The sequence below is a fragment of the Zootoca vivipara genome, chromosome 14 (assembly GCF_965207765.1).
Source record: "Zootoca vivipara chromosome 14, rZooViv2.hap1.1, whole genome shotgun sequence".
In the NCBI taxonomy this organism is placed as follows: domain Eukaryota; kingdom Metazoa; phylum Chordata; class Lepidosauria; order Squamata; family Lacertidae; genus Zootoca; species Zootoca vivipara.
In genome coordinates this window covers 33383475-33407500 of record NC_142597.1, presented here as the reverse complement: position 1 = coordinate 33407500, position 24026 = coordinate 33383475, and the positions used below count along the sequence as shown (strand labels likewise).

General features: G+C 45.5%; 3 protein-coding genes across 7 annotated transcripts; 2 read left to right on the top strand and 1 right to left on the bottom strand.

Annotated features, from left to right (window-relative positions):
- The first annotated feature begins 307 nt into the window (after positions 1-307).
- RPAIN (RPA interacting protein) lies at positions 308-6640 on the top strand. Of its 2 annotated transcripts, XM_088657758.1 has the most exons (8): positions 308-473; positions 1589-1786; positions 2843-2888; positions 2980-3094; positions 3300-3363; positions 4219-4353; positions 4611-4651; positions 4712-4828. In XM_088657758.1, exons 1-7 carry the CDS (start codon positions 396-398, stop codon positions 4638-4640), a joined length of 666 nt encoding a protein of 221 aa, XP_088513884.1. In that variant the 5' UTR covers positions 308-395; the 3' UTR covers positions 4641-4651; positions 4712-4828. The 2 variants fall into 2 exon arrangements, with proteins under 2 accessions (XP_088513884.1, XP_034994712.2); XM_035138821.3 differs by having other exon boundaries at positions 4611-6640.
- A 1638-nt stretch (positions 6641-8278) lies between these two features.
- Positions 8279-12869, bottom strand: MIS12 (MIS12 kinetochore complex component). 4 transcript variants are annotated; one of them, XM_035139869.3, is made up of 2 exons: positions 12418-12869; positions 8279-9843 (listed from the first exon to the last, which is right to left on the bottom strand). In XM_035139869.3, exon 2 carries the CDS (start codon positions 9804-9806, stop codon positions 9189-9191), a length of 618 nt encoding a protein of 205 aa, XP_034995760.1. In that variant the 5' UTR covers positions 9807-9843; positions 12418-12869; the 3' UTR covers positions 8279-9188. The 4 variants fall into 4 exon arrangements, with proteins under 4 accessions (XP_034995760.1, XP_034995758.1, XP_034995757.1 ...); XM_035139867.3 differs by lacking the exon at positions 12418-12869 and adding an exon at positions 10841-11075; XM_035139866.3 differs by lacking the exon at positions 12418-12869 and adding an exon at positions 10799-11071.
- On the top strand, positions 12643-21879 carry DERL2 (derlin 2). Its single transcript, XM_035139862.3, has 7 exons — positions 12643-12800; positions 15574-15639; positions 16836-16909; positions 18751-18844; positions 19729-19924; positions 20178-20268; positions 21334-21879. Exons 1-7 carry the CDS (start codon positions 12708-12710, stop codon positions 21437-21439), a joined length of 720 nt encoding a protein of 239 aa, XP_034995753.1. The 5' UTR covers positions 12643-12707; the 3' UTR covers positions 21440-21879.
- The last annotated feature ends 2147 nt before the right edge of the window (positions 21880-24026 follow it).

The following is a 24026-nucleotide window of genomic DNA, read 5'->3' as shown; positions in this document are numbered from 1 at the left end:
TTTTTCTTTATTGCTTTAGTCACACTTCTTTCGTAAAATTGATTCCCACCCTCCTCTCACGCACTTTATTGCTTTATCACTCTTACATTCCCATCTCCTTGTCTTTAAGAGGCTTGGCTTGTTTACTTCGCCTTCTTCCTCCTCCCACCGCCAAAACCCGGGAAGGGACGTTTGAATGACGAGAACGTCTTCCTTCCGGACTACAATTCCCACCACGTGCCTGACTGATCCCTAAAGATGCAAGGTGCGAGGCGTTTCCCAGCATGCACCGGAGTCCTTTGCCGAACTCCATTTCCCAGGATGCCTTGGGCAAGTGGAAGGCGGTTAAAGGAAGGCGGCAAAGTCTGCGGTGTAAACGCAGCTGCTGGGTCCGGGTCTCGTGCTTCGCGAAGGGGATGGAGGGGCAAGTTCAGCGACGCCAGGCTCTTTACAAGGGCGCCCGGACCCCGCCTTGGAAGGAGACCTTCAGGCAGGTAAGGCGGCGGTGTTGGGTCCCCCCGAAACTCCCGTGGAACGCGGCGACTGCCAACGTTCCATGACTCCCTTGGAACGCGGCGACTGCCAACGTTCCAAGGCTGGATACATTGCAAGGAGCCCTGCCGGCCCTGCGCGTTGCTAAAGGGCAGATTTGACCGCCGTCCTACCTGGATGGCCGTTTCCATAGGAGCCCAGCCCCTAGGGACCGAGCATACAGTACTGTATACTGTACTATACTGTTCACAGTATAAAAAACAGAAAACACATAAGAATTGAATGACTTAATCTGCATCATCCTGAGGCTAGATGATTTCATAGAACAGTGCTTACATAAAATGTATCAGTAAAGGAATGCAGTCGTACCTTAGAAGTCAAACGGAATCTATTCTGGAACTCTGTTCGACTTCCAAAATGTTCGGAAACCAAAGCGTGGCTTCTGATTGGCTGCAGGAAGCTCCTGTAGTCAATCGGAAGCCGCAGAAGCACCGTCGGACGTTCTACTTCCAAAAATAGTTTGCAAATCGGAAGTCACATCTGGGTTTGTGGCGTTCAGGAGCTAAAACGTTTGAGAACTGAGCTGTTTGAAAACCAAGGTACGACTGTACACGGTATCGGCAAAGGATACGCAGGGCATATATGAAATAATAAATAAAAAGGTCTTGTCAATAGTACAGTATCTGAATGGAGAATGACACTATTTAGCAGGAAGAAATCCCAATGAAAGTTCTCATTATTGCATATTTATAATGGCTGTTTATTTGTACATATTTTAAAATGTTATATATGGATGTTTTATGATGGCCTATACTTGTAATCCCTTTTAAAGTTTTGGCTAAGTAAGTAACAAAATGAAGTCAAATACGCTGAAACAGAGCAGTTTCTAGTGTGAGGAAGAAAACTCTTCTGCCCCTCCCCCCGCAAAAAAAATATTCCAAGAATATTGAAAACCTACATCACTGTAGTCATATCAGGTGAATCTTAATTTTAAAAAAATGTTCAGAAAGCATTTCATCTTCCTAAGTAGGGGATTGTGGGGAAAAGTCAGAGGAATGGTTTTTCCATGCTGGTGTCTCCATTGCGAGTCTTTATCTCTCTGTTCGCTGCCCTCCAGCGCTGCGTCGAGAGGCTGAAGAGCAGCCGTGCCAGGCTCTTGGACAGATACCGCCACGTAGGAGAAGACACAGCGCATCAAGCCAGCAAAGCCCTCTTGGTCCAGGAAGTGATGGAAATGGAGTGGCAGGCTCTGCAGCCTCTAGATTTCCAGCTGCCCTTCCCCAGGAAACAAGAAACTAACCCTCAAGTCACTGCGGTAAGAAGCAGCTACTATGTTCCTCGTGGGCGGTGGGGATGTGTGTGTTGTCAGCATAGTGCCCTGGTGCCCACAAGGTTTTTGAGCGCGCGCGCACACCTCACGGCCGCATGAAGTACCCTTGGCGACCAGAGAGGTGACCTTTTGTTCCATCGGAAAGTACATAGAGCTGAAGGAGGAAGTTGGCAGAGCGGCACTCTTTCACACTTCCTCTTTCAGCTCTATGTGCTTCTCAAGGCTCAGATTAATTCTAGTGGATCTGCCTTCTACCCAGATCCCTTGGAAGAGCAACATAAGTGTGTCTGTCTGTCACTCTCTGAGGGCGGGTGGCTGGACTGATCCCAGGGGTGAAAGGTAAGAAATGCCCAAAGGGGACCTACAGTACCGGTTCAATCCAAATGTGCCCATGAGCCTAGAAAGGTTGGCAACGCCTGTCACTTAGAGGCCTGCCATCCCTCTGGCTGTGTAGAAATTTAACTATGATTAATGATAATTCAAAGTTCTGGTTTAGACTTATAAAGCCTTATACAGTGGTACCTTGGTTGTCAAACGTCTCAGCTGTTGAACAAATCGGCTCCTGAACGCAGCAAACCCGGAAGTGGGTGTTCCGGTTTGCGAATGTTTTTTTGGAAGTCAACCATCCGACACAGCTTACAATTGAGCGCAGGAAGCTCCTGCAGCCAATCGGAAGCCGCACCTTGGTCTTCAAATGGTTCTGGGAGTCAAAACAGACTCCCGGAACGGATTAAGTTCAACAACCAAGGTACCACTGTACAGCTTAGGTCTAGGCTATCAGAAGGACTGTATTCTTCCACACAAACTTGCTCGGGCTCTGAGATATTTCGGGGTGGGCCCTTCTCCCAGCCCCACCATCCTCGCTGGCGTTCTTGGTGGGGACGTGGGAGGGGGCCTTCTCGGTGGCAGCTCCCATATTTTGGAGCTCCCTTCCTAGAGAGGGTAGTCCGGCCCTCTCCCTATTGTCCTTCTGCTGGCAGGTGAAGTCTGTTTTTATTCTGTGGAGCGAATACCAGCTTACTGTGCGCTGGTTCCCTTTAGATGCTGGACGTCTTGGAGGAAATCCAGGAGGAGCTGATCTTGCAAGGTACTTTATTCTCTTTTGATTCTGATAGCCATGACTTTAATTTCTGTTGGCACAGCCTGTGACGCAGGGGACGGGGCCTTCTCCCTTGCAGAACAGCTGGCCGTGGAAGAGTACGAACAAAGCCTGCGCTTTGACGAGGAGTGCCTGAATGCAATGCTGGATGGCTTGGATGCAGAGCGCAAGGTCATCTGCCCGGTTTGCAGAAGGTGAGGCGAACACACACAATGCTTTAGATCAGGTCTTTCCTCTGCCTCATCCCAGTTAGATGATGTGGAGAAATAGCTAGCAGGTGGCGGAAGTTTGCCAGGGTAAGACTTAATAAAGGAAACAAAAAGGAATTCATCCCTGTTGCAAGTTTCACCCCTGATCGCTTCTCCACCTTGCATTAATTCATGGTTGTGTTCTTCCTAGGAACAATCTCTGTGTGATGAGTCACTCGGTCGTGTGTCCATGTGGGCTTTCCATCAGCACGCAGGTAAGCAGCTGCACAAAAATCAGTTGCGCCATTTGGAGTAAAGGGACATGGCTCAGGCTCAGCCATTTTTAAAACCAAGGGGGCAGAGAAAGTACATCAGAAATATCCCACCCACTTCTAAAAGGCCTTTAGAGCAGTGTTTCCCAAACTTGGGTGTCTGGCTGTTTTTGGACTACAACTCCCATCATCCCTCGCTAGCTAAACCAGTGGTCATCGATGATGGGAATTGTAGTCCAAAAAAAAAATCCAGAGACCCAAGTTTGGGAAACACTGTATAGAGCAGGCATCCCCAAACTGCGGCCATCCAGATGTTTTGGCCTACAACTCCCATGATCCCTAGCTAACAAGACCAGTGGTCGGGGAAGATGGGAATTGTAGTCCAAAACATCTGGAGGGCTGAAGTTTGGGGGTGCCTGGTATAGAGGAAAGTTCTTACCTGGCCCCTTTTCAGGCCGAGGCAGCCAGGGTTTATCTGCAGACAGATTTCTGGGTCGTGTGGCCAGCATGACTAAATCGCTTATGGCACAACGGAATACCGTGATGAGTGCCAGAGCGCACTGAAATGCCGTTTACCTTCCCGCCGCAGCGGTATCTATTCATCCACAAGCACTGGTGTGCTTTCGAACTGCTAGGTTGGCAGAAGCTGGGACAGAGCAGCGGGAGCTCACCCCGTCGCAGGGGTTCGAACCACCGACCTTCTGATTGGCAAGCCCAAGAGGCTCAGGGGTTTAGACCACAGCGCCAGACCCCCACAGTGGGGAAGGGAAGCAGTTGGCAAGCAAGGTGTAACGTGTGGAATGGGGAGGACTGGGCTGCCTGCTCCACCAAAAGGGTTTGATTCATTCTCTCTTTAAGGGGATGACCAAGGAGAAGCTCTGCTCCTCGCTGGAAGACTGTGTGACAGAACACAGCCACCGCTGTCAGCAATGGCCTGAATTTGCTGTAACCAGCTGGGCAGAAGGCAAAGCACATCTGCTCATGAGCTGTCAGGTAAGTGCCTCATTTTGTGACAGCAATGCTGGAGAGGCAGTGTGATGTAGTGGTTAGCATGTCAGGACTAGGGCTACGGGAAGGCCCTTGTCCTTGTTTGGGAGAAGCGCTGGGGGGGGGGTATCCCTGGGTGTAGCCCCAGTAGCGCTGCCAGTTGATGGGAATTGATGGAAGAAGTCTTTTGATCTCCATAGCGCTGCACAGTATGAAGAAACTGCACACGCCAGTTTATTATTTCTTTCTTTTTGTGTTCTTAGGTTTGCGATTCATGGGCGGTTATTTTGTAGCCGTGGCTCCAAAATAAGTATGCTTGGACTCGAGACATGCAAGGAAGCCTTCGGACCACCCAAGAAAGCCATTTGCATCACTTTCCAGGAAAGCAGATAACTCTCGAGTCTTTCCCCATGTCCCCTTCTGAGAAGCGTCTTATCTACGTGTGGGTTTAATACACACATAATGTACATAATGTCAAAAAGTGCCCTTTATTGATTCCTTGATGCATGTTGTTTACGGTGGTTCTCGGTTGAGCAAAAATACCTTTCGATGTTGAGAGAGGGTGGGTCTTGGTGCACATGGAACAAATGGGATATTTTGTTTTCCTGTTTCGTGACGTTAAGTGGGCAGCTGCCTTGAAATGTTTATCCAGATTTCACTGATCCTGCTATCAGAGCAGGGAGTGTTGCTCAAAGTGCATCCTTTTCCTGCTTAAAAAGTGCAAGGTTCACTGAAAAGAAGGTAGGATGACATGAGGTCATGAAAACCCACAGGGTTGATGTGTCAGAACCCCCCCTCCCCTAAGGCAGACTCGTGTCACATACATCCTTTTAATAATTCTCTGCGAATAAAGTTGGACTGCAACTATCACCGTTCAGTTTTCTCTGAAGGAACCAGATAAATCTTGAATTAAAACAAGCACTATCGCCTCCTCTTGTCATTCAGGGAACCACTAAACTAAATTCCAAAACCGGCATTTGCAACAACTGAAAAGTATCTGATCTTTAGTACACCATTTGCACTACAAACTCTGTAATGTCAAGCAGTTTTTGAAGGCAGAGCTTTTACAGGGTATACTACGCTGTTTATTCCTTTTCGTATCAAGTGTTGCAGCGTACAATTGCCAAGTATGCTTGGACTCGAGACATACAAGGAAGCCTTCGGACCACCCAAGAAAGCCATTTTGCAGTGAGCCAACAGTTCAAACGAGTTGCATGAGAAAAAAAAAACGTTGAATTTTTCGGTATCACCCGAGGACACTCAGAGAAAAAGGAGGATGAACTCTCCCAATATCTATGAGGATGGTTAGGGTGGCTGTGGTATAAACGTAGATTAAAAACCCCAATACGGGTTGGGAAAGATCAAATGTTTTTATTCTGGGTGTTTCAGTGGGGAAATTTGGATCACCATAAGCATTTAAACAAAATAAGTGATTGCTTACTGGTGTGTACAAAAGGAAGCATGAAGCAAAAGCTATTAAGTGTGGAAGAAAATCTCCAGGTGTGCCACACCCCTAGCATGAGTGGCAATCCACATTCACACCATACCCTTAAAAGTGCTATGATACTTTAAGCAGCTATGGCTTCCCCCAAAGAATTCTGGGGGCTGGTGTTTGTTAAGGGTGCTCAGATGTGTTAGGGGACCCCTGTATCCCCTCTCCCAAAACTACAATTCCCAGGGTTCCCTGTGAAGAGGGATTGGTGGCTCAACCACTCGGAGACGGAACTGCGGGCTTCCTAACAATTCTTGTCACCCATTAAACAAACTACAGTTCCCAGGATTCCTTGGGAGAAGCTGTGACTGTTTATAAAGTAGTATCATAGTGCTTTAAATGTATGGGGTGAGTGTGGCCTGAGTCTCTGCTCTAGGGGTGGGGAACTGGATCGGGCCAGCAGGTCAGATTTTTTTCTCCACCACCACCTGCGGGATACAGCTTGCACCCTCCCTGCTTTCAGCCAAGTGACACCATATGTGGGCCAGACTGAGGCCTGCAGGCTGAGCTTCCAGACAGCAGCTCTGCTCTAACAGCAGTTTGAACACTATTGTGGTGGTTACCTTTCCGAGATTATTGTATCCCTTTTTGTGCTTCTGCTTTATTTAATTTGCTTTGCTATTTTATTTTGTTGTTTGTGTTTCTATTTTGTGACTTAAGTGACGAGGTTACTAATAACAAATATAAAAAGTGTAATAAAAGCATCTGCCACCGATTACAGGCTGTTTTGACAATACATGGAAACTTTGAAGCTTTGGGGGTGAGATTTCAACCCCAATTAAAGGAGCAGGCAGCCCTTTGGTTGTGTAGTACAACTTCTTATGGTATGAAAATGTTTCTATTTGTCTACATTTATAAACTCAGCAATGCTCAGTGTTGTTCTCCACCTCCAGTATTCTATTAAAAAGGACAATGAAAAGATTATCATCTTTGCATAGATGGCATTCCAGTGTTGTTTATAACTTGAAATGCAAAGGAAATTGTTGGTAGTTTTATTTGAACAGACACACACACAGTGTCTCTAAAAGCATGATCTATTCCTTAGCCACAATCCTAGGCACTGTTTGTTGTTGTTTAGTCGTGTCCAACTCTTCGTGACCCTATGGACCAGACCACGCCAAGCACTGTTACACAGGAGCAATTACAGTGACAGCAGTAGCAGGAAGGTCTCAGATTTAATCCCCAGTTGAAGCTGGGAAGTGAAGGCTGAAACCCTGGAGAGCTGCTACCTGTCATTGTGGACAATACTGAAATCCTTTCCTTTGGTTTTTCCCCCCCAGGTTACCAGCTTGCTCCCCAAGTGTTGTTTTTTTCCTTCCTGTTTCTTGTTGTCCAGGGCTTCCCAATCTCTGCTAGACAGTACTGAGCTAGATGGACCACAGGTGTAAGCAAGTATTCAGCTCACTAGTCACCTATCATAAAAGCAAAGAATCAAGAGTTGGAAGGGATCCCGTGGGTCATCTAGTCCAGGCATAGGCAAACTCGGCCCTCCAGATGTTTTGGGACAACTCCCATCACCCCTAGCTAACAGTGGTTAGGGTTTATGGGAATTGTAGTCTCAAAACATCTGGAGGGCCAAGTTTGCCTATGCCTGATCTACTGCAGCGTTTCTCAACCACTGTTCCGCGGCACACTAGTGTGCCGCGAGAGGCTGGCTGGTGTGCCGCGACGTGCCGTGACGAGAGGGGCGATTTGCATTGTCACGTGCCTGGCGGCCGCCAATTTACAACACTGACCCGCCGGAAAGCAATATTTCTCCTCCTCTTTCCCAAAGCTCAGTGCAAACGAGCCTGGTGGCCGCCAATACGCAACAATGACCCGCCGGACGGCTTGTGAAGCCTTATTACAGGAGATTGCAACCAACACAGCAATTGGCAAGTGTTTCTTACCATCATAATTATAGTCAATATAGGGCAGCACAGAGTTAATTTTTTAAACTTTTTTAATGGTGGTGTGCCTCGTGATTTTTTTCACGGAACAAGTGTGCCGTGGCCCAAAAAAGGTTGAGAAACACTGATCTACTGTATATTCCTACTTTTTAACCCAGGAAAATCTTCTCAAAAGTCGGTCGTCTTATACACCGGGTCGTATTTCTTATACGGCAAGTATATCCCAAACTCTATATTTTAACTGGAAAAGTTGGGGGTCATCTTATATGCCCAGTCTTATACGCCGGAATATACGGTAGTCCATTCCCCTGCAATGCAGGAATCCCAACTAGATCATACACGAAAGATGGCCACCCAACCTCTGCTTAAAAACCTCTAAGGAAGAAGAGCCCACCATATCTCGTGGGATATGTCTAACAGTCCTCGAAGGTGGGCAGTGCCACAGGGTGGAATGTTTTCCAAAATGAAAACCTCCAGGGTTTACTTTTTCATTGGAAAACATCCCATTTCATAAGTTCAGTAACAACAAACCGACACAGGCAGCCATGGCTGTTTCAAAGTGATCAGTTTATGTGTATTCAGTAAACCAAACCAAACGCCCTGAAACACCTTACTCTAGGGAATATTTATATTTAAAACTGGAAATCTTGCAATGCAAGTTTAACCATTTTCCAGTTCAAAGCATTGCTGGAAAACACATCACATGGAGGCACATTGTCGATAAGCACACTTGAGAAACTAAGTAAAGGTATCGGCACAGCTAAGAGCTGAAAACATTTTTACCCTACGCTAGGCAAGAAGCAGCTTATAAATAATAACAAGGTAAAATTAATATAAACTATGAGGGCAGTGGCCTGAAAGACAGGAGACACACAAAGAAAAATGTGCCCATTCTTAAAAGTTTCAGAGTTAAGAGTGTAATTATATAGTTCTGCATACATACAAGGTGGCCCAAAAGTAGATCTACAGAAGTAGGTTTACAGCTGAATCAAAGAACAGTCAAGAACAAAGAAAGTGGATTCTAAAGCAGTACAGCTACTTTTGGGCCATCCTGTAGATTCCAGCTGCCTTAAGGAGCAATTCCTCCCCAGAAGAGGTCCTGCAATATATTGGGGAGCAGTGTCCATGGCAGGGTTGCTCCTGTCACAAAGCTCTTCATTAGAGGCGGGTGGGTGAGAATAGATGGGTCACGAGAGTAGCTGCCCAGTTTTGACCAACAGCTAGCGAGTGGGACCACAAGGCCATCTCCAGATGCAGAAAGCTTCTTGCAATACTTCTAAGGCAGAACAGCAACACTGATCCAATGGATCCCATTTTATTTGCCACTAGGGGTGAGGAACATGTGGCCCTCCAAATGTGGCTGGACTAAAAAGCTCCACCAGACCATTGGCCATGCTGGGTCTGATGGGAGCGAGAGTCCCAATAACATTTGAAGGTTCTACATCCCCACCTTTACACAATCACTTCTTCAGCTTGTTCATTCTCTCTTCCACCTCCCGCACGACACTCTGGAGTTTGACAGCAGTTTTTGACAAGGCGGAAAAGCTTTCTTTCAGGTTTCCAACCCCCTCTTCTCTGCCTACATTGTCAAGGCCGTCAAACCACTGGCGGATCCCTTCCAAGTGCGCTTGGACAATCTTTTGCTCCTCCAGCTCTGCCAGAAGAGCCTGTTCGGCTGAGCTTTCGGCCTTGAGTTGTCGTTCCAGCTGGTCAATCTCATGCTGGAGCTCCTGAAACTGTTCTGGAGTGTAGCGGAATTCCTCTTGGCCTTTGTCTTCCGGAAGCAAAACATTTGGGGGGATGTTCAACACTGTTTTCAGAAGGGTGTCTTCCATTTTGCCAAAGAGGTTGTTGAAAATCTTCTTCATTAAAGAGAAGAACTGCTCCGTGCTCCTCCGGATTAGGGAAGGTGTGAGCTTATTGGGACGGATGCACTCCAATTTATTTAGAATCGTGTCCTCCACCACAAGCATTATGTGAGCAAGGTGGTCCTGGAAGGCTACAAAAATCCGCAACATGAACGTTTGAGGAGTGAAGCCGAAGAACTGGGCCTCGTAGGCCATGGGATTTACCGACATCTTTGCAAAACTGGCTACACAAACACAGCATGGAAGTCTGCAAAATAGAAAAAAGGACAGTGTTATAAGAGGTAAAAAAATACTGGACAACCCCATTGGCAGCAAAACAGTTACTGCCTGTTAGCTATTATTGTTATTATAGCTCAGCAAAGGGGGCCATTTATTATTATTATTATTATTATTATTATTATTATTATTATTATTATTATGTTGCCCATCTGACTGGGTTGCCCCAGTCACTCTGGGCGGCTTGCAGCAATTATAAAACTACAGTAAAACATCAAACATTAAAAGCTCCCCTTTACTAAACAGGGCTGTTTTCAGATACCGGTATCTTCTAAAAGTCAAATAGTTATTTCCTACTGTAATGTCATGTAAATAACAACATTCTGACATGACACAACATTGTAAACCTAGGAGAACAGGTCCAGGGGCGAATTTTTAGAAAAACAATGACATGAGGGAAGAGGGATGTCGGGGGGAGGGAGTGTCATGTGAACAAAATATGATCTAAACATTTGCCTGCTAAGAAGTTGCTATTCATCTTACTCCTGCGTTCTTGCGTTATTCACTGTGCTTCAATATATACATATACTAAATAAATGTGTTAGCTACGGTACTACTGTGTTTGTGGTCTAGGTTTCACCCACCAAAGTGTAATCCAGGTTAGCAGTAACTTTATAATATTTTCACTGGCGTTTACAAGCCCCTCAAAATCTGCAGTGCTAAAGATAAACTAAGAAAACGTTCAGTCTGGGAGAATGGTGTTTAACCAGTATTGTTAAATAAATATATTAGTCACTGTTTTTTAAGCAGAAGAATCTCAAAGCAACTTACAACAGCAGGCAAACTCATTTAAAGCAGCAAAAAGCAAAGAGAAAGCCTAAAAGACAAGTCTTAATTTTAAAAAGGCAGGATCAAAACATTATGAAGGCCACAGATAGTTATGTCTGTGATTGAACCCATAATTATTTCCTAGAGAAATGCCGGACCTTTAAGGGCAAGTTCCCGTTTCGAGATCTGGAGCTCCTGACCTGACTTCAGTTCTTTTCACCTTTCCAAGAGGGGATTCGAACCCACAACCACGTCAGCCTCTCCGGTGCAGCACCGACCTGGAAGCCCCTTTGCTTTTCCCGCCACTTTTTAGCCTTTCACCTCCTCGCCCCCCCCGGCCGCTCCTCTCACGCCCTCTTTTCCAGATCCGATCATAGAGATGGGGGCAGGCAAGAGCGACACCGTGGCTTCCAGTAAGCCGCCGTGATGGCGAACACGGAGCAACGAAAAAGTCAAGAGGGGATCGTTTCATTGGTATACGGTATTTTTTGCGACCTAGGACGGAACCGTCGTGCCGATTCATGCCTCTGCGGTGTAAGCATCCCTGTTGCAGGTTGCAGACTGGGATGAGGCTGAGAGAATCGCTGCCAACCAGACATTAAATAATATAATATATAATTAAATAATATAATAATCTAATCTAACGAATCTGCAGTTGTACGGGGGAGAGGTCCAGCTGAAGGGGTCGCCATCCCTACAGAGCTGCCATCACTGCAGTTCCTGATGAGGTTCCCTGTCTACGTTGCAGATTTAGAGATTGGGCGGAGATAATTTACAACAACCTTGCAGTGTTGCCCATGGTTGTCAGCTGTGTGTCGCACAGAGCTGAAGTTGAGGCTTAGGCCAACCCTGCAGGGCTGTTCCCTCTTAGCGTCAATGGGCTGAAAGAGGAGCGTTGACAACCCTTCGGTGTGTTGACTGAGGGGCGGTGGACTCCCAGCCCAAAGTCCCCTTCGACTGCAGCAAAGGCCAGCGGGCTCTTCTTTCTTCCTCAGAAACCTCCAACTCCACTGAATCATAGGAACATAACAGGAAGCTGCCATATATGGAGACAAACCATATGGGGCTACCTTTGAAGGTGACCTGGAAAGTACAACTAATCCAGATTGTGGCAGCTAAACTGGTGACTGGGAGCGGCCGCTGAGTCCATGTAACACCGGTCCTGAAAGACCTACATTGGCTCCCAATACGTTTCCAGGCACAATTCAAAGTGTTGGTGCTAACCTTTAAAGCCCTAAACGGCCTCAGCCCAGTATACCTGAAGGAGCGTCCCCACCCCTATCGTTCTGCCTGGACACTGAGGTCAGAGCCGAGGGCCTTCCGGTGGTTCCCTCACTGTAAGAAGCGAAGCTACAGGGAACCAGGCAGAGGGCCTTCTCCGTAGTTGCACCCACCCTGTGGAAAGACCTCCCACCAGCTGTCAAAGAGAAAAACAACTATCAGACTTTTAGAAGACACCTGAAGGCTGTTTAGGGAAGCTTTTAATGTTTGACATACTATTTTATTTTAATATTTTGTTGAAAGCCACGCAGAGTGGCTGGGGAAACCCAGCCAGATGGCGGGGTATGAATAAATAAATAAATAAATAAATAAATAAATAAATAAATAAATAAATAAATAAAAATATAAACTGTTGGGTCATCTGTAGCTCAGTATTGTCTGCACTGACTGGCAGCAGCTCTCCACGCGAAGCAGATGCTCTGCCACTGAGCTACCACTGATGTCCCCGCAAGAAGAATCAAGTGTGTGTGTTCCTTAGAGCGTGGCTCACTCTTACCCTTATCCGCCTGTCTCTACAGTATTCTTAAGGAGACACGAGCCTCCTTGTCGCCTCTGCAGCATGACTCTAGAGTAATCTATTAAATCTATGGGCGCGAGGTTCTCGATTCCGATTGGGCTTGCGAAGGCGAAGGAAGAAGACGCTGATTTGCCGGAGCGCAGATAGAGGGCGGGCAAAAGCAAGGGCGGGGAAGGCTCTTGATTGGTCAATCGTCGCGGGCACAGATTGGTCGAGGCTGAGGGGACGAAAAGAGGCGAGGGAAGTGCTTAGGCGGCGCCGGCGCCAAGATGGCGTACCAGACCTTCCGCCAGGAATACCTGCAGGTGCCTCCCGTCACCCGGGCCTACACCACCGCCTGCGTCCTCACCACCGCCGCCGTGGTGAGTAAGGGGAGGAGGGAGGGAGGCTTAGGCCTACCCGCCGGGCCCTGTCTTCGGAGGGGGCGGGGCGAAGGGGCAATGCTCATTAGCATAGCCCCGCCCACGCCCCGCCTCCAGCATGAGGTCGCCCAGGCTGGGCTGCCTGGAAGCTCCCTCTCTCTCTCTTGGTGCCAGTCCATAAGCTAATGAATGGCCTGCTTTAAGCTGCTAATTAAGCCCACAATTCATCCCGCTCTTCCTTCTTCTAGAAATTCATGATACCCTTTTCAATATCCTCCCAGGCGCCCTGCGAGGTAGGCCAGCTCATTGAAAGAGAGAAACCTAGGAAGCTGCCTTATGCCGAGTCGGACTATGGTCCGTCTAGATCAGCATTGGCTACACTGGCCAGCAGTGGCGCTCCCAACGTTTCAGACCTCAGCCTTACTTGGAGATGCCATCAAGCGCTGAACCTGGTCTCCTTCCCTTGCAAGGTGGGCTGGGCGCTCTACCACTGAGTTATGACCCTTCTCCAAAGACTGGGTTTTTCATTTACGATTGAAGTGAGAGGACTGTGGCCCTCCGTCAGATGTTGGAGCATGGCCAGGGGTTGGGTACGGTGGGAGTCCCAGTGAGCTGCTGGTTAATGCCCTGCAAGCCTATGCTGTTGGGATTATGGGTTCAAGACCCACCCACCCACACTCCTGGAGGAGTGGTACAGCATCTGCTTTGCCTGCACAATTGGTGGCATCTCCAGGAAGCCTGAAATCATGGAGAGTTGCTGCCAGTCAGATGACTAAGCTCTTTAGTGACAAAACGTCGGATTACCGGAAAGACGTCTAAGCACTGAACCACTGGTATATCACAAGTGGGTGGTTTATTACTGCATTCGCAGTTGTTTAAGAAAAAAAATTATTTTGGAAAGAGAAGATATGAGCACTGAACCACTGATATATTACAAATGAACTCTTTATTTACTGCATTTGCTATTCTTTAAGATAAAACCTCTTTGGGAAAGAAACTACTTTTGCCCTTTTTATGGAGGACGTTTACTGATTGTTTAGGGACGCGGGTGGCGCTGTGGGTTAAACCACAGAGCCTAGGGCTTGCCGATCAGAAGGGTGGCGATTCGAATCCCCCTGATGGGGTGAGCTCCAGTTGCTCGGTCCCAGCTCCTGCGCACCTAGCAGTTCAAAACCACGTCAAAGTTCAAGTAGATAAACAGGTGTTTCCGTGTGCTGCTCTGGTTAGCCAGAAGCGGCTTTGTCATGCTGGCCACATGACCTGGAAGCTGTACACCGGCTCCCTTGGCCAATAACGCAAGATGAGCGCCGCAACCCGAGAGTCGGTCACGACTGGACCTAGTGGTCAGGGGTCCCTTTACCTTACTGTTTGTTTACAGATAGTTGCCTTGGTGATATTATCTTGTGCTGATAATAGTCATTGTATCACCAACCTGTTTATTGTTTTATTGTCAGTCGGCAATACAGTACTAAGCTGGTTAGACCAGTGGCCTGATTCAGTATAAGGCAACTTTCTGTGTCCCCTGCATCTCTAGGAGCTAGCCTAGTGTAGTGGTTAGGCTTTCGGACCAAAAGTAGGGAGCAACTGGGTCCACTGGCCACGAAGCTTTCACTGGGGTGACCTCAATGCAACAGCATCTTTCAGTCTAACCTACCTTCAGGAATGTTGTGGAAGTTAAAGTTGGCTCAGGAGAACAGTGTACGCTGCCTTGAGCTCCTAAGGTACGGTAGTTGGGTAGGAGGAAAATGTAGTGAATCTGGGCTTGGGGCCATCTGTAATCAAAACACAGGTTCTATGCCTGAGCTCAACACTATTTTCCAAAACCAGAAGATCATTGAGAATTGGCTGCTCCAGTTAGTAGAGGCTCTCTGTGGCCTTTTCTGGCTCTGCTGTTTTGAGAATCTTTAATTGGCCATGCCAGCAATTGTTCCTTTGACCGGTGCTCAGAGCATGTGCTCTACCAATGAAGTACTCCACCCCTTCCAGTATATGAGCCTTTCATTTTTCTATTTGTTTGGTACTCCCATTTACCAGTGGCACCTGGAGTGACAGTCATAGCTGTGGTTAATCAAGTCCAATATTGTCCAAACTGTGGTTAACCCAAACTATACTTTGCAAAAGTACACGGGTTTCTTTTTCTTTCCCTTTTTTGGGTATATTTTTTTTCATTTTTGAGAATAATATCTAGGCACAGAATAATAAAAATGTCTGCAACGGTACAGGTATTTGTCTTTTTTAAGTTAGTAACAGCTTTTGCAAATGTTGATGAATTCAATACATCAAGTAACAATATAACAAATAACTATTAACACACCCCCTCCAATAAAATTGGGACACTGGCCTGAATCAACATGTTCTTCTTAGGCTCTTAAGTGGAAAGATCTGAAAATTGGAACACAAGGCAAAGCTGATTGACATACTAGCTCAGCCTTCACAAAACTGGTGACCTCCAAAAGTTTGGAGGGCAGTTCCCATCATGCCCAGCCAGCATTGCTATAGATCAGGCATCCCCAAACTTCGGCCCTCCAGATGTTTTGGCCTACAACTCCCATGATCCCTAGGTAACAGGACCAGTGGTTGGGGAAGATGGGAGTTGTAGTCCAAAACATCTGGAGGGCCGAAGTTTGGGGATGCCTGCTATAGATGGTGAGTTGTAGTTCTACGATGACTTAGGAACCCAGGTTCGCCAAAGGTGTATTGGCACCCAGTGGTGTATTTGTAGGTTACATTACTGAAGTAATTCTAAGCTCTTTTGCATTCTCCTTTGTTTCAGCAATTAGAATTAATCACGCCATTTCAGCTGTACTTCAACCCTGAACTAATATTTAAACACTTTCAAGTAAGTAGATTTTGCTTTGGGGTTTTTTGTTTTGTTTTGCATGTCAGTGACTTTTAAAGGCAGTTGTTAAAGCTGTGTTTCCACAACTGAAAAATCACTGCTATTTTCACACTAGTGGAAAGAAGCAGTTGAGCAAACTACCTCTCCAACTGCGAGATGTTTTGGGGTTGCTGCAGGTGGAATTTGAGGGTTTGGGTGGGACAGACACAAGTGCTTCTGTGATGGTTCCAGGCAATGGTTCCATGCATGTTAATACCATTGAGCGGTAATAGAATGATTGTCCTCTTTTAAGTGGAAGACTAAATGCAGCCTGATTACATCATGCTATGATGGGAATGGGAGCCTGTGTTATGTAGCCTGATTACATCATACTGTGGTAGAACGGGAGCCACAGCTGGATCTGCTGTGATTTTGTTTTCATCTTGTCTTTAAGACACCAATAGAGAAAAGAGTGGTTGAAAGGCTGAAGATTCAAATCTGGTAGAGTAGTTCAGGAGATTGCCATTTTAATGGTTGAGGTTTGGGCCCACCTGTTTCAATCTTTCATCTGTGGTCAATCTCTCTTCTTCCTCTTCTGCATTCTAAAACCTGGACCCATTATGAGAAAACATCAGAACCAGCCCTAACTCTGTGTTGCCCAGAACTGCCGTTTTTTAGTGGAAATGTGACTTCTTTGCTAATGTTATTTAACATTTTAAAAATTATTCAGATCTCCACTTTCACTTTTTTATACAATGTAAGCATTCTGGGTCTTGTCAAATTTGAGTTCTAGTCAAAGAGTTGACCCATGGAAATGAACGGAGCTTTCACTTAGTGATGACAAAAAGGTGCTCTATGCAAACTCAGATGTTAATTATTTCATTTCTGTCTGATTAAAGAAAGGGAAGAAAATACATTTTCTGTGGGATATGGACTTAACTTGTGCATTTAATTCATAAGCCAGGGGTCTGATCTGCCCTCCCAAGACCCCACTGATTTCTGGTGGCAGTGGCAAAAAATTTAAAAAGTAGACAGGGCGCTGGACTGGACCTAGTGCTTTTACTTCCATCAGATTGGTTGCTTGGTAAGGAAAGAGTGAATGAGGCCTGAAAGGTTAGATGATTTAAAGCAAATTGATATTCCTTCTAATTAAAGCAATGAAGCATTTCCTGAGAGCATGCAGGTAACAAACATCTGCTCCCCCATCTGTTTTGCAGGTATGGAGGCTCGTAACGAACTACCTTTTCTTCGGACCAGTTGGATTTAATTTTTTATTTAATATGATATTTTTGTATCCTTTGTTTGAACGGCCTAAAATTCCTCAGAGCACAAAAATAATTATTGAAGGTTTGTAAGAACCTCTCTGAAAAGGCTTTTCCAACACAAAGCTGGCAGGAGCTGCTTCTCTCAAGTTCAGCCTTTTGCAGTGACCAGTTCATTCAAGGGTAGGTCACTGGTCTGTCTCTGGCCCTCCTTGTGGATATTCAAGGGCTGCTTGGCCTTTGAACACCCAGTGCAGGCAGGAACATTGCACTAGGTGAAAATATTGCTTCACACTCTACCTCAAGACATTCCATGGGATGCTCATCCTTGATGTTTTCGTTACTAATATTTCTTATTATTATTATTATTATTATTATTATTATTATTTATTTATATCCTGCCCATCTAGCTGGGTTTCCCCAGCCACCCTGGGCGACTTCCAACAGAACATTAAAATACAATAATCTATTAAACATTAGCAGCTTCCCTAAACAGGGCTGCCTTCATATGTCTCCTAAAAGTCTGGTACTGTAGTTGTTTTTCTCTTTGACATCTGGTGGGAGGGTGTTCCATAGGGCAGGTGCCACTACCGAGAAGGCCCTGTAACTTGGTTTCTCGCAGCGAGGGAACTACCAGAAGGCCCTCGCCACTGGACCTCAGTGTCCGGGCAGAACGATGGGGGTGGAGACGCTCCTTCAGGTATACTGGACCGAGGTCGTTTAGGGCTTTAGTGGTTTGTTCTGGAAGCTGCATGAGGTATATGAAACGAGAGGGAAAGCAGTGTTTTGAATAAATATATTTGTAGTCCTTCAAAGCGGATGAACCTTGGTACAGTAGCCCTATTGCTAAATATAAATACACCACTACACTACAGAACCCTGAAGTGAAAATATGTTGGCTATTATCTGATTGTGATCTGTTTGTCATACAAAACAGTCCTATTTGCTAAAGCCGCTAAAAGTATTAATGCTAGCTATATAAAAGACAATGTTGTAGACTGCACAGGTGATTCACTAATTTGGCTTATTGTAAATGGATATTTATCTCTGGATTTCTTTCATCAGGTTTTAATTGACTGGCTGGATCTGTAATTGAATTTGTAATGGCTTTTAGTCAGACACAGTAAATGATTGACTGACTAAACATAAATGCAAATTCTTTAGAAAGTCCTGTGCTTAGATGAAGGCCAAAGCTACAAAAACAAACTGCATAAGGGTCAGGATTCCTCTGTTGCAAGACTCACATTGAGATCAGCTGGTTTTCTTACTGAGTTTTGTTACACCTTTAAGCGGGTTTGGGTATTGTGTTCTTTCTGCAGAAAAGCAACTTGAGAATTTATCGGTAGAAGGAAACCTTGTTGGCTGAAATGCAGCCACTTTGGACAGGAAACTTCCCCTCCCCTCCTTCATTTTAATGCTGGTGGCTACTGAGTTCTGGGAAAAGTGGAGATGGTCCTTGCCATAGTAAGTTGGCAGGGTTGCCCTGGCAACCATATCGCTTGGCTAGATGGGGAATGAGGCAGGCTGAGAAACTGATCCTTGCTGAGATTCCCCAGAGTTATTTTCATTTTAGCAGATGCCCCTGATGTATGAGTTATGGAGCCTTGTTTGTCCATTTGCTTTGCTTCTGTTAAGAATGTTGGCACATTTTGTGGCCGCTTGGTATGAAATCAGACTGGAGATGCCCCTCCTTGCTGGCTTCAAATCCTTTCCCTCACCCACCTACCCAAATCCCTTCCGATACCCAGAGACTGGTTTCGGGAGCTCTTTGAAACTAAAATGTGGAACGTATTTTTCATTTCCCTGCAAAGATAAAAATGGTAAATGCATGCCTGTTATCAAGCATTTTTCCTGATCTTAATAACTTCAGATACCGCTACTGCCGAATGCTTGAGGAAGGATCATTCCGGGGCCGGACAGCAGACTTTGTATTTATGTTCCTTTTTGGTGGACTATTAATGACTGTATCCTTTTTGGTGTTGAGATAAAGATACTGTGAGACTGAAAAGAGCTGAATAAATCATTATAGCAAAGTGGTTCTCCAGTTTTGCAGCAATCCTTTTAGGGTAGGTTAAGAGGAGTATGGATGACAGGCCGAGGTGGACTTTGTGGCTCGCATGGTGACCAGGACCTGGAGCTCCCTGGTCCCAGTGAAGCATTCCCCAACATGGTGCCCTCCAGATGTTTAGGATTCCAACATCCATCAACCCCAAGCGGCAGGGTCTGTGCTCCTGGGTGGTGGACGTAGTGTGGCGTAAATTAGATTGTTAGACTATGACTTGGGAGACCAGGATTCAAATCCCCACTGAGCCATGAAGTTCACTGGGTGACCTTGGGCCAGTCACCATTTCTCAGCCTAACCTACCTCACAGGGTTGTTGTGAGGGTGAAATGGGGAGGAGGAGAACCACATACACCACCTTCAAGCTCTTTGGAAGAAAAAGGTGGTGCACTAGGAGCACTAGATTTCAGAAGGCTGCTCTATGCAAACACACAAATCAGAATGGAAGCAGTAGCTCCGAACCATGTTTTCCCTGTTGTGTGTTTGGAAGCTCAAACCGTAGTGGGGATTCTAAACAATGGCTAGCACAAACCATAGCTTGGCATGATATCTTAACTTCTTGTTTCGGCTTTTGTGATAGGGCAGAAAAGGAAGTTGATAAATCTTGTTCATTCATCGGCTTATTTTGGGGGGGGGGGTCAAGATTTGGATTTTTTAAAAAGAATGAACTGAACAAGAAGCACATCCTGCAGTATTGCACCATTGGCCTTCCTGCTGTTTGTTTTTCAATGGTTATGTTTTCTTGACATGGGTGCAGCCGCTCTTTCTTTAACCACTCCTCCACCAGCTTTTTGGCTTGTTTGTCAACTTGGTCTTCCTAGGACAGGCATTTACAATCATGTTGGTTTATGTCTGGAGTCGCAGGAACCCTTTCGTCCGCATGAACTTCTTTGGGCTTCTCATCTTCCAGGCTCCCTTTCTTCCCTGGGTCCTCATGGGATTTTCACTCTTACTGGGAAACTCTATTATTGTTGACCTTCTAGGTAAGGCGATGGTGGTCATTCAATCAGTATTATTATTATTATTATTATTATTATTATTATTATTATTATTATTATTTAATTAACCATCCCTTCACTCTGAGGTCACGGAGCTTTGGTGAAAGTCTGGCCTTTTTTAAAAATAAAATAAAATGTGTTTATTGAGTTTCCAGAAACAGCAGCATACAAACAAGCCAAGATTGAGGACTGTGTGGAGCACATTTAGAAGGTTCTGAATATTTCCCCTTGACTTTAGGTATTGCTGTTGGTCATATATATTTCTTCTTGGAAGATGTCTTTCCAAATCAGCCTGGGGGAGGAAGGCTTTTGAAAACACCATCAATTCTGTAAGTGTCTTCCTGTATAATGGTGGGTTATTATTATTATTATTATTATTGGGTGGGGGTGGAGAGAAACTGTCCCAAAACCAGTCCAGAAAGGGAATTCTAAAACTAGGATGTTGCCTTTGTTTCTGGGACCATGAAGGCTAAACACCTGTCTCTTGAAAAAGCTGAAATTCTACCAAAGTCTACCTGACTGCACACAAGAGCTAGATGGAACCTCCTACACTGAAGGCAGTATATCTCACTGATAGAGATGATGCTGTGCATGGAGAAATTCTCAAGCACCATCCCTTAGCTCAAAGGATCCGTTAGCAGGTGCTGAGAAAGATCTCTCTGAAACCCTGGAGAGGTGTTGCCAGTCAGAGTAGACAATAATCAGCTAGATGGACCAGCGGTTTGGCTCTGGATAAGGCAGCCACATATGTAATTGCAAAGCTCTGGGTGCCGAGGGCTGCTCCCAGGTCAAACTTCATGCTTTTGAGTGTGAAATAACATTGAATCTGAAAACGGATGAGAAAAGCCAAGTTGCCACAACCATACCACACTCCCGCAGAAGGAGTGATCTAGTTCGTATCCACAGGAGAAAATAAGATGCACCAATCTATGTTCTTTTCAAACAGGGGTTTTTAATTCATGTTCAAGGTGTATGCTACCTTGAGAAAATTGCACTGGGTGTCGTGCATAATACACAAGACATACAGCAATAAAGTAGCAGCAGCACATCAACGTTAATTCCATAATAATATTCCAGTGAGTAACAATTCAGACTAGCAGAGTGCCAAAGCAAGTATTCCTGATAATCTGGCCTGGAAAGGGATGGCTCTTCTTTAGGACAAAATTTGACCCACCACAGGTTTGCCAACCCCAGAGTGAAGGGTGCACATGGGCAGTGGGCCACAGTGGGGTTTGGGGGGGGGGCTGGCTCCTTTCTTATAATAGCCCTCATGGCAAAAGTAGTTGCCAACCAGGTTACAGCTTTCTGTACTTGATGACGTGTGAACTTTTAAAAAATTATTATTATTATTATTATTATTATTATTATTATTATTATTATTATTGCTTTAACAGAAAAGCCATATTTGATACACCTGAAGAGGATCCCAATTACAACCCTCTCCCCGAAGAACGGCCTGGAGGCTTTGCCTGGGGTGAAGGCCAGCGCTTGGGAGGCTGAACAGAAGACAGGCTGGCAGATGTCCTAGACACAGGGACCTTTCCAGAGACACTGACCTGGAGAACTTTTCCGGAGATTTATCTGCTGTCTTGTGGATAAAGGAAGTTTTAATAGCTTTACTAGTCTGAACAATATGATGCACTTTTTTTCTTTTTTTAAGGAAGGGGTTCGTGGGAAGATGCTCTAATCAAAAGACCTATTCCAGGAAATTGACAGCAACAGCAAACCCTCACCAGGGCTTTAGTTGCATTCCTGGGTTCAGGTGTGGATGATCTTCTCCAAGCCAAGGCAAACTGGAAGTGGAACTTTCGCAACTCATTTAATGAGATCATCAGTTCTTGTGTAAAAAACAAAATATATTTCTAAGGCATTCTCCATCCCCATTTATTTGATACAGAGACTGGAGAACTTCAAAAAATGATTAAAACTTTTTGATTTTAGTTTTTCATTCGTGTTTGATTACGTTTAAAACAACTGATGTCACTTTGATTTTTGACTGTGGCACAAAATGCTCCCGAAACAAACCAGCAAAGAGGAGTTGGTTTCTGTCTTCAAAGACTTGGGTGGATCCTTTAGGTAAAGTAACACTCGGAAGCTTTAATGCTTTACGGAACTTGGCCTGCTGTCATGCCTGTGATGTGAGACTTATTCTGGGCAGGGATTGGCGTATCTGAATAATTAACATTGTGTGTACGTATTGCGTAAAATGTGGAATTTGGACCCAGCAGTTGAACACATTTTGGCTTCAGTTTATCTTAAAAGAGAATGTTTCTACTTTGTTGTGCTGGTAGTGGGAGGGCAACTTGTATACTGTTGTTATACACTGATGCTCTGAAGGAATAGATTTTTTTCTGCAGGTGAGTGCTGTTCTCGGGGACACAGTTATTTACATCTGAATTTAAACAGGATCAGGATCACAAGCTAGTGCAGGTGCGGAAGTTATCTTTGACTTAAGAGCACAATTCTAACCATGTCTGGTCAGAAGAAAATCCTATTGAATTCAGTGGGGCTTAGTTCCAGGTCAGACTTCCTCAACCTTGGCCCTCCAGATGTTTTGAGACTACAATTCCCATCATCCCTGACCACTGGTCCTGCTAGCTAGGGATCATGGGAGTTGTAGGCCAAAAACATCTGGAAGGTCGAGGTTGAGGAAGCCTGTTCCAGGTAAAAGGAGTTGGAACTGCAGCTTGAGACTATGATAATGACCACACTTACTGTTAGGTCCAGTCGTGGACAACTCTGGGGTTGCGGCTCTCATCTTGCTTTATTGGCCGAGGGAGCTAGCATACAGCTTCTGGGTCATGTGGCCAGCATGACTAAGCCGCTTCTGGTGAACCAGAGCAGCACACGGAAACGCCGTTTACCTTCCCGCTGTAGCAGTACCTATTTATCTACTTGCACTTTGACATGCTTTCGAACTGCTAGGTTGGCAGGAGCAGGGACCAAGCAACGGGAGCTCACCCTTTTGCAGGAATTCAAACCGCAGACTTTCTGATCTGCAAGCCCTAGGCTCTGTGGTTTAGACCATAGCGCCACCCGCGTCCCTTATGACCACACTTACTACCGGTAGAGAAGTAAAACTAAATCCTCATGGATGAGGAGGATTACAGTGGTTACTAGCCATGATGACTATGCTCTGACTCCTGTATGCAGTAGTGGTTCTGTATATCAGTTAATGGAAGCCATAAGAAGGGAGTGCTCTTGTGCTTGGGTCTTGCTTGCAACTTTCTCGCAGACACCTGGTTGGCTGCTAGACTAGAAGAGCCTTGGGCCTGATCCAACAGGGTTCTCATGTTCTTATACCCCAATGAGTGCATACCATTCCACTATTAAGTCCTAAAACCAATGGAACAAATTAAATGATATATAACTTGAGACATGCTGCTTTCTGTGGGATGTTGGCAGGACTCACTTTAGCTGGATCGGGTACCCAGCCATGCAGCAAAAGCATGGAGGGGTGGTGGTGAGGTCACTGGCGTGATCCAGCACTCTTATATAGCTCCTTCCTTACGCTTCAATCACTTTGGCCCTATCCACGCTGCATTTAAACCAAAATGCTTGTTTACAAAGCTATGTGTACTACCAACCTTACTGTATGTTTGTGAAACACGGAGCACTTATAAACGCCATCTCCAACTCCTTGAAAAATTCCATCAACTGTGCCTCCTAAAATTTTTACACAACACTTGGCGAACTAACACCAGTGTACTGGAAGAAGCAAAGATCACCAGTGTCAAAGGAATGATTCTTCAACATCAATTTTGTTGGACTGGTCATATGCGGATGTCTGATTATCGTCTTCCAAAGCAACTACTCTCTTCCAAACTTAAAAATAGAAAGTGTAATGCAAGTGGTCAACAAAAGAGGTTCAAAGACTTTCTCAAGGCCAATCTAAAAAAAGTAGTATAAACACCGACAACTAGGAAACACTGGCCTGCGAGCGCTCCAAGTGGAGAACAGTCTTTACCAAAGGTGTCATGGACTCTGAAAACTCTCGAAATCAGGACAAAAAGGAGAAACGTGCTAAGAGGAAGGCACGCTTGGCAAACCCTCACCGTCATCGACTCCCGCCCGGAAACCTACCGGT